The sequence below is a fragment of the Rhipicephalus microplus genome, chromosome 9, assembly GCF_043290135.1.
Source record: "Rhipicephalus microplus isolate Deutch F79 chromosome 9, USDA_Rmic, whole genome shotgun sequence".
In the NCBI taxonomy this organism is placed as follows: domain Eukaryota; kingdom Metazoa; phylum Arthropoda; class Arachnida; order Ixodida; family Ixodidae; genus Rhipicephalus; species Rhipicephalus microplus.
Genome location: NC_134708.1, coordinates 54,211,231 through 54,230,710, shown reverse-complemented (window position 1 = coordinate 54,230,710; position 19,480 = coordinate 54,211,231). Strand labels below are relative to the sequence as shown.

The 19,480-nt window shown below is 46.0% G+C and overlaps 1 protein-coding gene across 3 annotated transcripts in view; it reads right to left on the bottom strand.

The window, feature by feature from the left end:
- LOC142771803 (uncharacterized) overlaps window positions 1-19,480 on the bottom strand; it is a 479,046-nt gene that overhangs the window by 23,086 nt on the left and 436,480 nt on the right. For 2 of the 3 annotated variants that reach the window (XR_012886162.1, XM_075873675.1), the window contains exon 2: window positions 6,333-6,396. Coding sequence is in view for 1 of the 3 variants with exons in the window: in XM_075873675.1 (XP_075729790.1) it covers window positions 6,333-6,396 (64 nt within the window). In the remaining 2 variants the exon portion in view is untranslated. Of the gene's footprint in view, window positions 1-6,332; window positions 6,397-19,143; window positions 19,477-19,480 lie in introns of those variants that run through there. The other variant, XM_075873674.1, reaches the window with a different exon arrangement.

The window sequence follows — 19,480 nt, the reverse complement described above, 5'->3', positions numbered from 1 at the left end:
ACATACATACATACATACATACATACATACATACATACATACATACATACATACATACATACATACATACAGACCAAAATTTTGGCGTTGAAGGTCCCCATGAAAGACTATCGTCTTTAAAACTCGCAACGCCCCCGGTCCTGGAGGTAACGCAACATCACATTAGCTACCGAAAGCTTTCGGAGGTGGTGGAAAAGTATTAGTGCAACAATTAAGGGGGAAGACGGCGTGTCTTTCGCCTTTGAGGGGTACTATGCAACGCATGCAACGCCAAAGGTGCCATGTGAGTTTTTGAAACAACGTGTTTCACTTTCCGCAACCTTATGCCCGTAGAAAACAATGCGCTTTCATTTTCGTGCGTTTTCAACCTTGGACCTGTGTAATGCGTCGCCCTCTTCACCGCCTTCTAGTGGGTCGTTTTGCTCAGCTCTTTTGCGACGTGACGCCACTCAAGCGGGGAGTGTGTGCTGTGCTTTGACTGTCGCCTTTACACATTAGAGAGTTTTAGTACTGCGTACGCTGCGTACGTGGTAGCGTTGCGTACGTAAGGACGCCACGTTCTGCGTAGTGCGCATGCGCAGACCGCAACGCGCACGTATCGCGTTACGTACGAAGCTGCTACGTACGCACGCATGAGATGCGTGCGTACGTATGAGGTGATCGCGCCGCTCTCGAACAAAATCGCGACAGCGCGAGACTTCGTTTTGCAAAATGGCGGCATCGAAGGCAAGCACCGACCGGCTCTGTGGCTTAAAATATGGCCATAATCTGGCTATAACACTTGGATTGGCTCACATTGGCTGTCAACATAACGTACTTCTATTTTGATATACCAGATGACGCAACACGCTTCACGCTCGTTACGTACGCGGGTACTACGGCGTACTAAAAGCCGATTAGTGGCAAACGACGCCACGTAACGCAAGGCGCTTGCGTGATGCGTACGTAGCACCATTCCGCAGTACTAAAACTCTCTATTGTCACCGAGTGACGATCACCCAGTCAAATAAACAGCCTTACAAATTGGCAGAGAGTGATGTGGCCTCACAACTTGGGCCCCCGTTCAATGCCCTTTGAGCTTCGATCTCGTACCAAGTCGCCTGCCATGCCTACCTTTGTGGCTACCTTCAAAGTTCTTGATTTACATATTCAAATGGTTTTATTTATTAATAAATAGTAAACACTCGGTTCATTATACCACTCCTATTCTGCTCGGCTACACGTTAGGCGATAATGTTAAATGACGTGGCTGCTTTTGGTTTGAATTCTGGCGCCTTTGGAAGTCCACTAAACGGCAACCTTCTTTATGATCATCGTGGTATACGTGAGTAATGAGTCAATATATTGCAAATATATTTACAAAATATATTTGCAAGAGCTGTTGCAGCGCTGGCAAGTCTGGCTCCGAGCTCGAGCAGCAAGTGAGCTTCCTCCTCTTCGAGAGAGGATGAAGGAGAGAAACCGCAGAGGGGCTTTACCCTCTTGCTTTACCAGCTGTTTAGTTTTTTCTTCCGTCCTTCTTGAGCTTTGCTTTATTTTCATTTCGCTAGGGAAAGACTTTATATCAGCCTCTGCTGTCTCCCCACAAATTGGGGAAGTTTTATTTAAACGTGGGCTTATAAGCACAACGCTAATGAGCTCATCTCAGACATAATTCTGCTCTCCGGCTGTTTTGTGCAGCTTAGCAGACCTCTGCAAGTATACTTTGCATTTCTTTTTTTTTTGTTCCACGGATTGCTCATGCGTGAGAGACTTCTTGCAATCTTTGTTCATTCTCCCACTTTGTATAGAAAGACACAACTTCATGGTATGGTCATTCAAGCTTTTCTTATATATTTTTTTGCAATAGACTTGCTTTGTGTCAAAAATCTCATTTTACGGACAATATTCTTAGGCTTAACTGGGGCTTATCGCTCAGCTAAGGGCTGCTGTAAATCCTCTTCACCTCTTTTTCCTTTGATCGTCTCCCCCCCCCCCTTTTTTTTTATCTACACTCTTCAGTTTAATACATACCGTAGGGAATAGTGGGGCCTTGGTTCCAAGCGGCTGCATACGCAGTGAACACGGCTACACACAGCTCTGCAGTTAACTTGTCCTTGCGAGATTGTGTATGACCAGCTACCGCAGCTGAAACGCTACAAACGGTTTAGACACGACCGTGAAAGTTAGACTTTCGGTGGCACGCCAGACACTTTGTCACGACGTCCGAGCTGAGGTCCACAGGAAAATTCCACGTGCTCAAGAGGGGCAAAAACGGTGCCACGACCGACGCCACCGTCCGGGACCGCACTATAATATAGGCGACGAGGTGTGGTTGCAGCGAGGTGCATCAACGTCTGCGAACAAGCTGCGCACAAAACACGAAGGTCCTTCCGTTATTTCCGAGCGCCTAGTAGAGAACACTTAGCGAATGTGGTCCATGGCTTCTGATTCGCGCACGGAGAACGAAAAACGGAATAACTTTGCTGCATGTTTGTAGCGAATTAATAACTGCATCCGTCGACAAGAGTGACGTTGACTTAGGTGCATTTTTTGCAGGAGTAGACTAGCTGCACCGTGGCCGAGTGTAGTGAACAGTGGGACCATCGCTTCCACGCTCGAGAAGCAGGGAAGGAGAGAAAGAGGAGCACAATAGAACAGCCGCCCCGCAACAAGGGTGCTGTCTCTGTGTTGTTATTCTACAATACTAAGTAAGGCCCGTTTTAAAAGCAATGATTTCCTTGTTATGGCAACTGTGTTAGTTACACAATAAACTTTCCTCGGGAAGTCTGTCTCGGAGCCCCAGAGTTGCCAGATTTGACTACTTCACTCCAATTTAGGGAGATTTATAGGCCAAAGAAGGAATAAGAAATCATAAACATATCCACGGAGTGCATGATGATGAGTGGAGCGAAGCATCCGTCAGTCCGTACGCGCTTCCGTTCATTCGTTCATTATTGCTTCCTCACGTCCGTCCGTCCGTGCGTTCGTCCATGCGTCCATCCATCTGTCGATCTCTCCGTCCGTGCATTTGTCCATCCGTCCGTTCATCTAGTGAACACTTCAAGTACCGTCATCTCGCCTCTTTTCATCATATATCTATCATGTAGAAGTACCGCTATCCAGCGGACCCTCCAAGGACTAAGTGCGTCCTTTCGATACTAGGTTTTTTTTTTTAGTAAGCATCAAATTCAAGAAAAATTTTATTGCAGATTATGTCATCGATACTCTTCTCTGAAGGTTATTTATTCAGAAACGACTATCTTTTTGTTATTGATAAACGTGCGTGGGTTTCCTCCTCAATTAAAATGAGTGCGCGCTTACCGCTCCTCTCCTACGGCTGTGGAGGTGGCTATAGTATACTATAACGACGCACCCCCACTACTACATACATACATATATACATACATACATACGTACATACATACATACATACATACATACATACATACATACATACATACATACATACATACATACATACATACATACATACATACATACATACATACATACATACATACATACATACATACATATACATACATACATACATACACACGCACATACATACATACATACATGCATGCATAAATACATACATACATACATACATACATACATACATACATACATACATACATACATACATACATACATACATACATACATACATACATACATACATACATACATACATACATACATACATACATACATACATACACATACATACATACATACATACATACATACATACATACATACATACATACATACATACATACATCGCGAACGCACGACCCACGGCTTCAGGAGCTTCGCCCCTAAGACATATTGACTACTTGGCTACTTTTCGTCCCTTTCTTAAACCCTCAATTGTAACCAAACTATCAGTTTCATGACACGTCGCACCAGGTACCGATCGAATATGTGGTGTGAAAACGTAGCGGCCAAGGCGTGTTCGCAACTGCCGAAATTGAAGTTCATGTTTGCATTACACAAGATCAAGAACTCCAATACGCGGATGGGACTGAGAGAAAGAAGTCGCAGCATATCCGCGGAGTGAATGATGGTGGGGCGAAGCGTGCGTCAGTTCATTCATGCTTCCCTCCCTTCGTTCGTTCTTGCTTCCGTCCGTCTGTCCGTACGTCCGTGCGTCTGTCTGTATGTGCGTCCGTGCATCTTAGAATGTAAGCTAGATAGTGGTACTTGTATATGATAAATATATGATGAAAAGTTGCGAGATGGTTGTACTTGGAAAGTTCAGTATAAGGACAGACAGACAGACATACAGACGTATGGACGGATGGATGGACGGACGCCCATCCATGCGTACGTACGTGCGTCTGTCTGTCTGTCTGTCTGTCTGCCTGCCTGCCTGTCTGTCTGTCTGTCTGTCTGTCTGTACGTACGTACGTACGTACGTGCATCCATCCGTCCATCTAGTGATCACTCCAAGTAAAATGATCTCGCATCTTTCGGTCATATATTCATTATATGCAAGTACCACCATCCAGCGGACATTCTAAGAACTAAACGAGAGGTGGCTACCTATTACTACAACTACTTCATACATCGGGGACGCATGACCCATGGTATAAGGAGCTTCGCCCCTAAAACCGTTGCATCGGGCCTTATTTCGCTGACCACCTGCTCCTGAACGTGCCTCCAACTGTAAATGGAAGTCAACAAAACAACTGAAAGCACTGACCACCTAAGACGCTCTGCAATGTTCAACATGTCCCACCGCGGTGGTCTAGTGGCTAAGGTACTCGGCTGCTCACCCGCAGGGCGCGGGATCGAATCCCAGCTGCGGCGGCTGCATCTCAGATGGAGGCGGAAATGTTTAGGCCCGTGTGCTCACATTTTGGTGCACGTTAAAGAACCTCAGGTGGTCGACATCTCTGAAGCCCTTTACTACGGCGTCTCTCATAATCATGTGGGGATTTCGGGACCCCACATATCAATCCCCACATATCAATCAAATCAATGTTCAGCATAACAAACCAGATATACGGTTCACTGCCTGCGTTATTTTTTATATTTGTCATGGACTGTGACTCGGGAATAGTTACTGCTCGCATTTGGTTATCACGCAAGAGACGATTGCGAAAGTGACAAGTTATGCTTGAATCCCGGCAACTGATCTTGAGCGGATTCATTCGAAACTCACTGTAGAGCACAACTCTCATGAGCTGAGCGTCTGCCGCTGCCGGCGTTACCGATAGAGCGAAACAAAATGAAAGAGAACGAAGGACAGACTGCCCCAAAGACTTCGCCATGATAAAAGCCAGCGAACCGCTGTGTTAGCTTCTGCAATACCTCGCGCCTGCTCGTGCGTGCTGTGATTGTGCAACGCGCGCCTCTCACTCACGGGCTCAAGAAAGCGGGTTGACCTGGGAGGCTTGGAAGGAATACATGCATTCATCGATGGAATATTTTCTAGTGTTATCCCCATGTTTGTAAACGCTCCTGGAATGGCTGGCATACAAAATTCTTTCTTTTTTAGAGCGATGGCAAGTTAGTCGCCCTATTCTACTGTACCCCCCCCCCCCATACTCTCTTGTTAAGGCATATGGTTACATATGCCACGTGTCTTTCCCATTGATTGTAAATGTGTGCATGCATGTGTATGTGGATTCGTATGGCGCTTTTCCTTCCTTTTGTAGATAACCTTTGTAATTATATATGAAACATAGGCAGTACTTTCTTCCGATTGTAGCACCCCGTTTTGAAAACGCGTCACTGGGTGGCACCCCCTCCTCCCTTTTTGTATGCGCCTCGTACAGAAAAGCATTTGTGCATGTTCAATGTGCCCACATTATTTGTATGTATATTGTGATGTGATTACTCCAGATCTTGTTTTCGTTGGATGTCAAATAATCTTCTCCTTGTTGTAATGTATGTTGTACCTCCACCTCGTAACGTTGTGCTGATTTTAAAGTGACATATAAACATTTCTCATTTGTGCTTCGCATATAATCGATTCCCACTGTACGTGGGATCTGCCAGTTTTTTCTAAACACGAATTTGACTGGCCACCGCCTTCAATGCAGCACGTTCGAAACACGTTTGTGCGGCGATGAAGGCGGTGGCAAGTCAAGTTAAAGCCAAGGAGTGTTTCCGAATACAGGGGTTAGTTTATCGCATTCTGCTGCCTCTTTCCACTGCTTGCTCCGATTATTCAAGCCTCACACTATTACCGACACCTGTATTCAACCTGGGTAATATCAGTCAACAAGATTGTGAACTCGCGTATTGATCTCTCTGACAACTCCCCCTTTTGACACTATATCTTATATCGCATAAATGATAAATAACTATGATGAATAAAATAATGAATAGCTTACCTCGTGCGCTTTCTGTGTTTGGAATCCTAAGGTGTCTTGAAGATGAAGTTTTGTTTGTGTGTTCCTGGGAGAAATAAATAAACAAGTCAATAACGAAATAAATAAATAGATCTTTCATGAACATTTTGTTTTCAAAGGTTACTTTAGGTAAACGATAAGTACTGCATCTTGCCAGGATTTTAAAGTCAATAGCTTTAGTGGTGCGTACGTAACTTCCGTGACAGCGTAGCCCTCGCAAATTTGCATCGCTTTACACCCTGCCCATAAGCAGAAGGTTTGAGCATGCACGCTCTGCTAAACATGGTGTTTTTACGTATGCAAGACGTTTCAGTTCCTATTTTCGCAGTAGTAAAGCTCACCTATTTAATGACAAATAAGTTACTAAACAACTCCATCCTAGGAGCAAAAGAACGCCATGCACTATAACTTGAAAGAGCGTGCGCTTGGGCGTGTTGGTGATTGACGTTTCACTTTTGGGCGCACACGGTAACCAGAACGAAAAGCGACGTGTACACATACTCCCAACACAGCTAGGCAACGCCGGTGGCATGGGCGTCGGCAGGGGGTTGTAAAAGAGGCACTTGCCACCCTGAAGCCTCTGCAGCACTTGCCCTCCCCCAAGCTTCACCGGTGCTTTCCCATTTCCCTAGCCAACATGCAACACTAATTTGCACCCCCCCCCCTCCCGACGACCATGACGGGTGGTACCACATCCTATGCTCTCTTCCAGCACTTCCATCACAGTGAAAAGGTATAGCTAACATCTACCATATGTTGTGGACATTCCAATTAAACTACAAAGTTGTCCCCGTTTTAAAACCCTCGGAGGTTCAGTAGGAGTTCATTCTGCTCAGCAATCGCCTATAGGCTACCACTGCTGTCTGAGGGAGCAAGCTAACGCGGCAGCGCAAATCCTGCAGTGTACTGCCGGACTACACTGCATGCGACACATCTTAAGAAGTGCAGAGAGGCCCCTCATAGACGACCTAAGTGCAGCATCCTATCACCTCCACGCCTCAAGAAACCATACGGCTCATCGCTCTTAGCATTGTTCTTCGAAGGCGGGGTCAGATGCCTTGTGACTCGTGACGTCAATCTGCTGTGCGCACCCATTGGTTCAGGTTTGTGCGCACCCTTTTTTGAGGAGGAAATGCCGCAGACGTCTAATTTTGTACCCGACTACAGTAAGCCCACCCCACACGCTGTGAGAACACTTTGTCATAATGCCGGTATTCACCGTCAGAAAGAGAGAATCCGAAGAAGCTTCACTCACTTAACCTTACGAAGACTGGTCCCTTGGACTGGAAACTCACTATTCCATTGCCTGTATCTGCTTTATGGTATTTCGGCCACCATCTGCACTCTTTAAGCAGTCTTGGCGAAGTTAATTCAATTACGCTGCTCCAAATTTCAAATTTACAACACTGTGGTGCGTTGTATTGTCTCTTGTTAAACTCAGGGTCCACTGCAAGACCTCCACGTCTAACCTCAGTTTCTACCCCTCTGAGCTCTAGACGTTCAGTCATGCGCCCACGCTAGACAGCTTATTTTTACAGTGAAAACTGGATATGACTAGGCGAAACGAAAAACCGTTCACCGCAAGAAACACTAAACTTCTTCATTGGCTGCTCCGTCAGTCGCGCCATTCTCTACGTCGCACCCAAGCGCGCGCTCAATTGGAAGCGCTGCCAGCGACGTCATTGAACCTTTCGCAGCCATTCCACCAAGCCCGCACAGCATTTTCGATGGAGCTGCCTTGAAGTAGAGAAAAATAAAAAAAAGTGCGACGGCTCCTCTGAGTGGAGGTCACCTCAACAGAGCTGCACAGTGATGGGGAGTCGTAGACAAAGGAATGTAGGAGAGAAGGAACAATGGTGGGAAAAAATGTAACTTAGCCCCACCCTGTCGCCTCTCAGCCAATTGATTGATTGATATGTGGAGTTTAACATCTCAAAACCACCATATGATTATGAGAGACGCCGTTGTGGAGGGCTCCGGAAATTTAGACCACCTGTGGTTCTTTAACGTGCACCCAAACACCTCTCAGCCAAGGAAAGCCGTCAAGCAGGTCGCCAGGCAAAGGGGGGATGCAAACCAACATCACGCCACAGGCTCAGGGGCACGGGAAGAGTTCGGCGTCGCAGGAAGGTTCAACTTACAATTTCCTCACTGCAAGGGAACGGATCGTATGAACACACAAGCAGCAGACAACTTTCCAAGAACAGCGCCGAAAGCTGATCCGGGAAAGAATTCATGCTCGTCGAGATGTTTTTTTTTTTTTATAGGGGCGAAGCTCGTTATAGCGGCACCCGTTCGTCCCTCTTAGTCGTTGTAGTAGTGTGTAACCAGACTTACATTTTGACCTCCAAGGTGGTGCCAGTGGGAGATTTCTTCTGTGGGTTGTTAAACAATAAAAAATTCGCAGCGTGCGCGTTAACTAAACGCCGAATTCTGCTGTCTCTCATTGCCCCTTAGTAGCCATTGGCATGTACATTGATCACTATCTGACAAGAAAGGGTTGCTACGTTATACTCGCTGGGCGTAACCTCTTTGGTTTTAGAAAGGTTTAGCGAGCGTTGTGCCGCAGTCCTATGAATACAGTGAACTAGTATATACCATGAACTCGAGGTGGTTAAAGGTGAGAAGAAGACACGAAGCGCAAGCCGTAAGAAAGTGTGCATGTGCCTCCTCTCGTTCAGTCCTTGGAATGTCCGCTGGATGGCGGAGCTTGTATATGAGGAATATATGATGAAAAGATGCGAGATGGTGGTACTTGGAGTGTTGAATAGGTGGACGAACGGACACACAGGTAGATGCATGGACGCAGGCACGGATGGCTGCACGGATGGATGGAAGCATGGACGGACGCAGGGGCGGATGCATGGACGAACGCAGGGACGGACGCACAGATGGACGTGTGGACGCACGAACAGATGCACGCACGGACGGGCGGATGGACGCACGGGCGGCCACACAGACGCACGCATGGACGGACGGAAGCAAGAACGAATGAACGGACAGATGCTTCGCCCCACTCTCCATCATTCACTTCGTGGATATGCTGCCATTTTTTTCTTCTTTATTTCTCGGTTCGACTGGGGGTGGAGTCTGCTTCTCCTGCACATCCTTCCCGCTCAAAATTTCACTTGGCTCTGCTGCCCTGCTCATTTTTCTTTCCAATTGGCATTGTCTGCTATATGCTTATGGTGCGGGCCGAGGATTTGGTTTTTCCTTACCTCCCAATAAGGAATGATACAGCAGTCCCAAGACAAGACCAGCCCTGGGTGGCAACGAGCAAGCACCATGCAGCTGCGCACCGAGAATCCAGCTACCTTCTCAGGCGAATGTAAGCGACAACAGCGAGCCGAGGAATCGGCATTGTAAGCAGAGAAGCGTCAACAGGGCAACGGCCGAAACGTGTTCGCCGTGGTTCACTCATTTTTGAAAGTTCATTCGTTGTTGAATGAACTTTATTTTGAGCCAGAGAAAACGGTCCCCGGCTTTTTTGCACCATACACAACAATTAATGTTGTTGCGAACAGATTCTTTTGTATTTTTTGTCAGGCACGGAGCTCCATCTTCACATCACAAAATATAGTCCTTAGTGCTATATTGCACGAGAGCAGCAAGAGGGGGGTTAAGGGTTCAACACCACCGCAAGTTCCTCTGATTTTGCTTGCGTATGTATACACGCACTAGCTCTATTTCTGTGAATAAGGAACCCCACCCCCAATTCTCTTCTGTCAGCTAAGCCCCTATAACAAAAGACGTCCGCATACTGTAGCCTTGTATAGGCCTCCTCATCTGTCCTCCTTACCTCACTGAGGCCTATCACATCCCATTTAACACCTTTTAGCTCCTCTAATAGCACAGCTAGACTTGCCTCACTAGATAAGGCTCTAACGTTAAACTTGCCAAGTTCAGATTCCTATGGCAGCCTGTCCGCACCAAAATTTTCTTAGCACCCACTGTTGTGTCGCAGATCCAACCGTCTCCGAGGTCAGTTGCTTTGCAGCCGCTTGGAACTGAGGGCCGATGGTTAATTGGCGGACCATGTGGGCGGTAGTGGCCTGATACTGCACCAGGGTGACCACTTCTTTTCTGGTGAGGAAATATGGAAATTTAGCTGGCAACATGGAAGAATACTATAGCACTAATGAAAGGGTGTTAGGTATCGTATAATTAAACTCAATAAGAGATACAAGATGAAGTTGGTACAGGCCTACGCGCCTACACCTAGCCATGAAGACGTATTAGTTGAAAGCTTCTACGACGACGTGGAATCAGCAATGATTCTGGTAAAAACACAGTATACTATACTGATGGCCGACGTCAATGCCAAGGAAGAGAAGAAGCAGGCTGGAGACCTGGCAGTAGGAGATCATGGCATCGGTACTAAAAATGTCAGAGGGGAGTTATTCGTAGAATTCACAGAATGCAATGATTTACAGATCTTGAATACTTCCTCACAAAAACGAGTGAAACAAGTGGACAAGGAGGAACACTAATGACCAAAGTCAGGAAGAAATAGAGTTTATACTGAGTGCACACCCAGGCATCGTGCAGGATGTGGAAGTGCTTGGCAAGGTACGATGCAGTTACCGTAGAATGGTTAGGTCTCTAATTCACCTAGACTTGAAGAACGAACCACAGCGACTTATACGCAAGAAGTCAATCAATGAGCTAGCACTGAGAGGGAAAGCACAGGAATTGAGAGTCTCGCTTCAGAACAGATACTCGGCTCTTATCGAGGAAACCAGCCTTAACGTTGACGCAATGAATGATAATCTGACGAGTATTATTACGGAATGTGCAGTGGAAGTTGGAGGTACGCTAGTTAAACAGGACCGTGAAGCTGTCCCAGGAGACGAAGAATCTCATTAAAAAACGTCAAAAATGAAAGCCTCAAACACAACAGACAAAATAGAACTAGCACAGCTTTCTGAGTTGACTAATAAGCGTAAGGTATCCGATCTAAGACGTTACAACGTGGAGATAATTGAATATGCTCTAAAGAACGGAGGAGGCGTCAGAGTGGTGAATAGAAAACTCTGGATAGGCAGAAGCCATATATGCACTATGAGACAATTTTACCTTTATGTTACCCGCCACTCAAACCAGTACTCTCGGCGAGCTCGGTCGAGCACATCCTAGCCCTTGCTTACGTTTCTTTGAATAGGACTGGTCTAGGTTAACTTCAATTACAATACCGCCGCAACAAGTGTGCAGAAAATATTGTGTATGGTGTCCTACAGGAACGACATAACTTTCCCTCTGGGAAAGCTGAATCGCTCCTGTAGAACTTCAAGCACCTTAAACCGATGGAGACGGCTGGCGGCTTTCCTGACTGATCCGAGACTAATTGCAGCCCTCCACGGTTTCGATAGCACATTGAACATACGACACCAGACGCGATGTTGTCAAGTTGGCTTCTATTGTGACAGCACGTCGACGACAGTAATGGGCCTCGAACGAGATTAAAATGACATTCAAAACGGTGCCTACATTTTAATTCCACGTGTTTCAGCAAACCACAGTATCACCAAGAAAATCAGATACATATAGGCGAGGTGTGTCAAGTAAAGCCACGAGCAAGGTGACATGAAGATTCCCTATGACTCTTCCTTTAGGTACGTGAAAGTCGCGTGCGTAGCACTCCCTTTAGAAAGAGAGAATAACCTTCAAACACGAAAGCCTCAAACACAAGAGGCAATATAGAACAGGCAGAGCTTTCGAGGTTGATTAACACGCGTAGGCCATTCGGTGTGAGAAGGTATAACATGAAGAGATTCGAACAAGCTCTAAAGAACAGAGGTAACGTCAAAGCGGTACAGAAGAAACTTGGGATATGCAAGAACCAGACGTATGCACTGAGGAACAGGGAAGGCAAAGTAACTACCAATGTGGATAGGATAGTTAAAGTAGCGGAGGAATTTTATAGAGATCTGTACACTACCCGAGACAACCACGAAGCGTAAAAACTAGAAGTAACCCAAATGTCATCCCACTAGTATTGACAAAAGAAGCCAGGAAAGCATTGGATGGAATGTAAAAAGGGAAAGCTGCTTATGAGGATCAGGTAACATCAGATCTGCTGAAAGACGGAGGACACATTGTGTTAGAAAAACTATAGCCACCATGTTTACGAAGTGTCTCCTGACGGGGAGGCTACGAGAGTCTTGGAAGAATGTCAACATCGTCGTAACCCATGAGAAAAGGGTGACAAGGATTTCAAGAATTACAGGCTGATCAGCTCGCTCTCTGTTGTGTACAAGCTATTTATAAAGGCAATTGCTAACAGAATTAAGACCACGTTAGAATTCAATAAACGAAAGGAACAAGCAGGATTTCGGACAGGCTACTCAACAATCGACCACATTCATACTATCAATCAGGTAATAAAAAAATGCTCAGAATTCAGCCAACCACTATACATAGCCTTCATAAATTACGAGAAGTCCTTTGATTCAGTACAAATATCAGCAGTTATGCAGACATTGTGGAATCAGAGCGTCGACGATGGATATATAAACATCCTGGAAGAAATCTACAGGGGATCAACTGCTACCATAGTGCTTCATAAAGAAAGCAACAGAATAGCATTCAAGAAGGGTGTAAGGCAAGGGGATACAATCTCTCCAGTGCTATTTATCGCGTGCTTACAGGAAATTTTCAGAGGCCTACAATGGGAAGAGTTAGGGATAAGAGTTAATAAAGAGTATACCTTAGTAACCTACGCTTCGCCGTTGACATTGCATAGCTGAGTCCTGAGTAACTCCGGGGACGAGCTGCAACTCATGATTACGGTGTTAGACAAGGAAAGAAGAAAGGTGGGTCTTAAAATTAATCTGCATGAAACGAAAGAAATGTACAACAACTTCGGAACAGATCAGCGCTTCGAGATGGGTAGCAGTGTACTTGAAGTTCTAAAAGAGTACGTCCACTTAGAACAGGTAGTAACCGTGGAACCGAACAACGATACTGAAGTAGTTGGAAGATTCAGAATGAGGTGGAACTCATTCGGCAAGCATTCTTAAATCATGACTGCGAGATTGCCTCTATCCCTCAAGAGGAAGGTATATAACAGCTGCATCTCGCCGGTACTTACCTATGGAGCAGAAACCTGGACGCTTACAAAGAGGGTTCAGCTTAAGTTGAGGACGATGCAGAGGGCGATGGAAATGAAAATGATAAGGGTTACCTTAACAGACAAGAAGAGGGAAGAGTGGGTCGGGGAACAAACCGGGGTTAAGGTTGTCATAGTCTAAATCAAGGAGATGAAATGTGTATGGGCCACTCACGTAGCGTGTAGGCAGAATAACTGCTGCCCATTAAAAGTAACTGAATTCCCAGAGAAGGAAAGCGGGTGAGGGAGACACAAAGTTGGGTGGGCAGGTGAGATTAGGAAGTTTGCGGGTATAAAGTGGCGTCAGCAAGCACAGGACCGAGTCGCCTGGCCGAACATGGGAGAGGCATTTGTCCTGCAGTGGGCGTAGTCAGGCTGGTGAAATTATACACGCACACATACAAACGGACGCACGAACATACGTAAATTTGGTTGAACATTCTACCCTCCACCCCCAAAAAATATTCTAGGTACACTACTGCTATCCTGCAAAATTCCTTCAGCCCCGTCGGCTTCTTTAGCAGATTTGTCAATCTCTAGGGTCATATTGTTCGTTTTGCAATTTCCAAGGAGATGAACATTCTGTAAGCCCATGTGCTCAGATCTGCGTGCATGTTAAATTTCGCCCCGGGTGGTCGAAATTTCCGAAGCCATGGTGTCTCTAATAATCATATAGTGGTTTTGGGGCGCTAAACCACACATATCAATCAATTATAATGTTCGTTTGTTTCACTCTTTGCTTCCTAGTTTCATTGGAAGGGTCCTGAACGTCCCAAATAACTATTTCGATTATCTCGAAAAGGGACTTAACTTTCGAGTTCTCGAAAGTTTATTCTATCATCGCCTTCATCGTCATCATCAACACCATCTCTATACATTCTTGACCACCCTTCCTTTACCAAATGCTGAGTAACTAGTTAGAAAATTGATTCAGGCTGACCTCTCAGCTTCTTTTTTTTTTCTCACAATAAACCTCTCTTTCTCTCACTCAAATTTCTTTATTTCTTTTTTCGTGGGCCACAGAAGTGAAAAAAAGTAAAGGCGAAGGGTGCTGGCGAGAAAATGAGGAGGTTTGCAGAAGAAAGCTAGAGCTCACGCTCTGAAGCTACCTACATAGATACGTGGCGCCTCCTCGGGGAGAACGCTGCAACTGCGCAACCGTCCGTAGGGTCTCCGAAATCAAACGGCGGGTGCTCGGAGGTTGTTCAGCCGAGAGGTTCGAGCACTGCGACAGGTGCCGCTAGTAGTCCGTTTCAGTTTGAATCAAGGCGTTTCCTCGATTTAATCACAACATACAATTACGAGTATAAAAAAATAACAAAAGAAGTGCGAAAACGACAAGAAAAGAGACCGACGAAGAAAAGTACACAGACGACGGCGCATTGGTCCGTGTCATCTCTTCGACCTGTCATACTAGCGTTGTATTTCACGGCGTAAACAGGTGTTCTGTGGCGTAACCACAAACCAACCAGGCGAAACACCTCAGCTAGCCCAAACACGTACCCTAGAAATGATAGTTTCGTGAGCTCAGGAGCTTCAAATCTTTCGTGTGCCTGCACATGGAGATGTCCTCCTTGCTTTTTCAGCATTGATTGATATGTGGGGTTTAACGTCCCAAAACCACTACATGATTATGAGAGATGCCGTAGTGGAGGGCTCCGGAAATTTAGACCACCTGGGGTTCTTTAACGTGCACCCAAATCTGAGCACACGGGCCTACAACATTTCCGCCTCCATCGGAAATGCAGCCGCCGCAGCCGGGATTCGAACCCGCGCCGTGCGGGTCAGCAGCCGAGTACCTCAGCCACTAGACCACCATGCCGGGGCGCTTTTTCAGCAATGCACGTCACACGTGTGCAGCCGAAACAATATTTTATCACAGTGAATATCAGTGAACGGGAAAATCCACAGTTATGCCGGAAAGGTTTGGTGATTTACAGGAAGTATTCGCTGAGCTAGGCTCGGTCGGTGGCACCGGCGAGTGCCTAGATCCGACCAACATCGCTCTAAAACACGCACGAACTTGTGCTGAGTATCATCATCATCATCATCATCAGCCTGACTACGTCCACTGCAGGACAAAGGCCTCTCCCATGTTCCGCCAGTTAACCCGGTCCTATGCTTGCTGCTGCCAATTTACACCCGCAAACTTCTTAATCTCATCTGCCCACCTAACCTTCTGCCTCCCCCTAACCGGCTTCCCTTCTCTGGGAATCCAGTTAGTTACCCTTAATGACCAGCGGTTATCTTCTCTACGCGCTACATGCCCGGCCCATGTCCCCTTTCCTCTTCTTTATTTCAACTATGATATCCTTAACCCCCGTTTGTCCCCTAATCCACTCTGCTCTCTTCTTGTCTCTTAAGGTAACACCTACCATTTTTCTTTCCATTGCTCGCTGCGTCGTCCTCAATTTAAGCTGAACCCTCTTTGTAAGTCTCCAGGTTTCTGCTCCGTAGCTAAGTACCGGCAAGATACAGCTGTTATATACCTTCCTCTTGAGGGATAGTGGCAATCCACCAGTCATAATTTGAGAGTGGTTGCCGAATGTGCTCTGACCCATTCTTATTCTTCTAGTTACTTCAATCTTGTGGTTCGGCTCTGCGGTTATTACCTGCCCTAAATAGACATAGTCTTTTACAACTTCAAGTCTACTATTACCTATCTCGAAGTGCTGCTCCTTTCCGAGGTTGTTGTACATTAATTCGTTTTCTGCAGATTAATTTTAAGACCCACCTTTCTGCTCTCCTTGCCTAAGTCCGTAATCATGAGTTGCAGTTCGTCCCCTGAGTTACTCAGCAATGCAATGTCATCGGCGAAGCGCAGGTTACTAAGGTATTCTCCATTAACTCTTATCCCTAACTGTTCCCATTCTAGGCTTCTGAAAACCTCCTGTAGGCACGCGGTTAATAGCATTGGGGAGATTGTGTCCCCCTGCCTTACACCCTTCTTGATTGGTATTCTGTTGCTTTCTTTATGAAGTACTAAGGTAGCAGTTAATCCCCTGTAGATTTCTTCCAGAATGTTTATATATACTTCATCTACGCCCTGATTCCGCAGTGTTTGCATGACGGCTGATCTATCTACTGAATCAAACGCCTTCTCGTAATCTATGAAGGCTATGTATAGTGGCTGGTTATACTCTGAGCATTTATCTATTACCTGATTGATAGTATGAATGTGGTCAATTGTTGAGTAGCCTGTTGGAAATCCTGCTTGTTCCTTTGGTTGATTGAATTCTAATGTTTTAGCTTGTATACTACAGAGAGCAAGCTGATCTGCCTGCGATTCTTCAAGTCCTTGTCATCTCCTTTCTTATGTATTATGTGCTGAGTATACGCGTCGTTAATAATCGTTAGTCAATTACAGGCATTGTACTAGTTCCTCGGCACGAACAGTACATGGGGTGCAAGCGGGGTTTGGCGCGAATTCGGTCTTGTAACATTAATCTTTTGAAAAGAGATACGCAAGCTCAGATAACTCTGTAATAGCGATATCTTTGTAATGAATCTCGGCTGCATTTCCGATGGAGGCGGAAATGTTGTAGGCCCGTGTGCTTTGATTTGGGTACACGTTGAACAACCCCAGGTGGTCGAAATTTCCAGAGCCCTCCACTACGGCGTCTCTCATAATCATATGGTGGTTTTGGGACGTTAAACCCCACATATCAATCATCATCAATCATTTTAGTGTACAAGGAGAGAGTAAGGAGTCTAACGACGACAGGACACGACACCGGCGCAACAACCTTGGGCGCGGGCACACGCAACGAGGTACAAATACAGACAAGCTGAGTAAATCAACATCATCTCATTGTAACGGTTTGTTATTTTGAAAAAATAGTTATAAAGCTCTGGATAAATTTGGTTAAGCATAGTTATAGGAACTCCTGCGAAAACAGAACAACGACGCGTGCACAGGTCGCTACAAGGGCTACTGGCATCGCTATCAATTTTCAGCGTTGCTAAACAAAAGCGCACGTCCGTGTTTAGAGGCTTTCAGATCGCAAAAAATACTGCTTATAAAATCGCCAAGTGCTTTTGGGATTAACAATGGTACCTACGAACACCACGAATGGTAAGCTTTCTGTCGCGCCGGGAAAAACTGAGTCGAGTCGAAAAAAAATGGCAGTGGCTTAGCTCAGCTATGCCAGGATATACGTAACGTTAGCAAAGGTTCAGCTGATTATTCTTAGCTTTCCAGAGTGTCTAGGATTAGCTTCATTATCATGCTTACTCCTGCTGCAATGACACACGTATATTTATTTTGCCGGGCAACTACTTCGGGATCCGATGAGTTAAGCTTCTCCGCTCTACATTACAATTGAGCAGCATTTGCACTCTCCTTCTCCATGGCTATACCACAGGAACAAACGCCAGTCAGAGGCGCTATCAAGTGGCTCCAGCGCAGTGTCAGATCAGATGGCAACTGCACAGGGAAGGCGCGTGCGTCGGCGTCCATATGTCTACCAAGGCTATGACAGCATAGTTTCCTACAATACTTACTAGAGGGAACTCTGGCGTTAGTGTCTATGGGAGCTGCAGCCTGCAACGCCCGGCGCTTCAACGAGCATGGGAATGATGAGTAGTACACACATTTGCCTAATCTTCGTACTTCTGGCCTGCCTTTGGCTCCATGTGTGTTCATGTGGCTTAAAGCTTTTTTCTCAAAAAACAAAAAGCAGCAAATGTTCAGCAATTGCGCTTTACCACCCTATTTTTTTCGGCTTACCTTTCCAAATTGGGTCAGGAAGTTCAAAAGGGTTGAATCTTTCTTTCAAAACAAAACTGAAACATATCAATAAACGAAGCCGCAAGTACGATTCGCCACCCGCAAGTACGAAGACTAGGCAAATGTGTGAACTACCCATCATTCCCATGGTCGCTGAATGATCGCAGCGCCAGAGTGCCCTCAAGTTAATTTTGAGAATTTCTATGTTGGACGGCGCTCCTCTGGAAAGCGCACGCCGCCTTCGGCGAGTCGCGCGCGGCCGCGGCCGAGTGCGAGGGAGGTGCCGGCTCCGGTGCGTGACACCATTTATCGTCTGCGCAGCGCATCGAATTGCGCGCACACCGGCGGCGAGCCGCGCGCGGCAGTGGTGGAGTATCATTGCGCATGCGCAGATTAGTGCCACGCAAAATTGGCTCAGCGAAATCAGTGTAGCTAACGCTACAAAAAATCAGTTGCCGGTCCCTTCAAGACGTTCGCCTACTTGTTGGCGCCGCCGCTGTCGCATGTTTTGCGACAGCTCTGAGTTGGAAAGGTCAAGTTCCAGCACGCGCATTTCATCGGATTGTACTACCGACTACGAAACTACTTCGCACGAGTAGTACACCTTTGGGTATTTTAAAGTACACGTTCTTATTTTAAATAGTTTAGCATCGTTCATTAAATATATTTAAATACAGACGGGCTTCCACTGAAACCCCGGCTTCTGGAATTCCATATCGTTTTTTTTATTCTTTGTTAAACTTTCGTCATTATATTGTCTGGCCTGGTAGACGGAATATCGAAAATGCTAAGGAATCCCCCCTCCCCCATCCACTCCCTGACATTCATTGTTCCCGGTTTGAAACTCAGAAGTGTGGCAATTTGGGCTAGTTGGTATGACATGACAATAGCTATAGCGCGAGAACAGAACGACGACAAAGAGATGCGCAAAAAAAAAATACACTCGTTTTACTCACCCCTTCGCAGCTTTCAGCAACCAACAGTGCAACCAGAGAACACTTTGCAACTTCGAGCTGTGTGTACATTTGGCTCGTTTTCAAGCCTACGCGCCAAGGTGTGAGTTCCCGTAATGCGTTGCTGTAGTCTGAAGTATCTCATCTCTTCCTCGTCTCATCTATTGCTGTGTTCCTGCTTCATCGTTACATTTTGCAAACCAGTTATAGGCGCGTAAATGATGCAATAAGAATAACGCAGTCTCACCAATTCGTTCAATCTTGTTTGCCAGATGGCGCTGCCTGTCAACCCAGCGGCAAGCTTGACGTGTTGGGGTAGGTTGGGGTGTATTTGTCCATT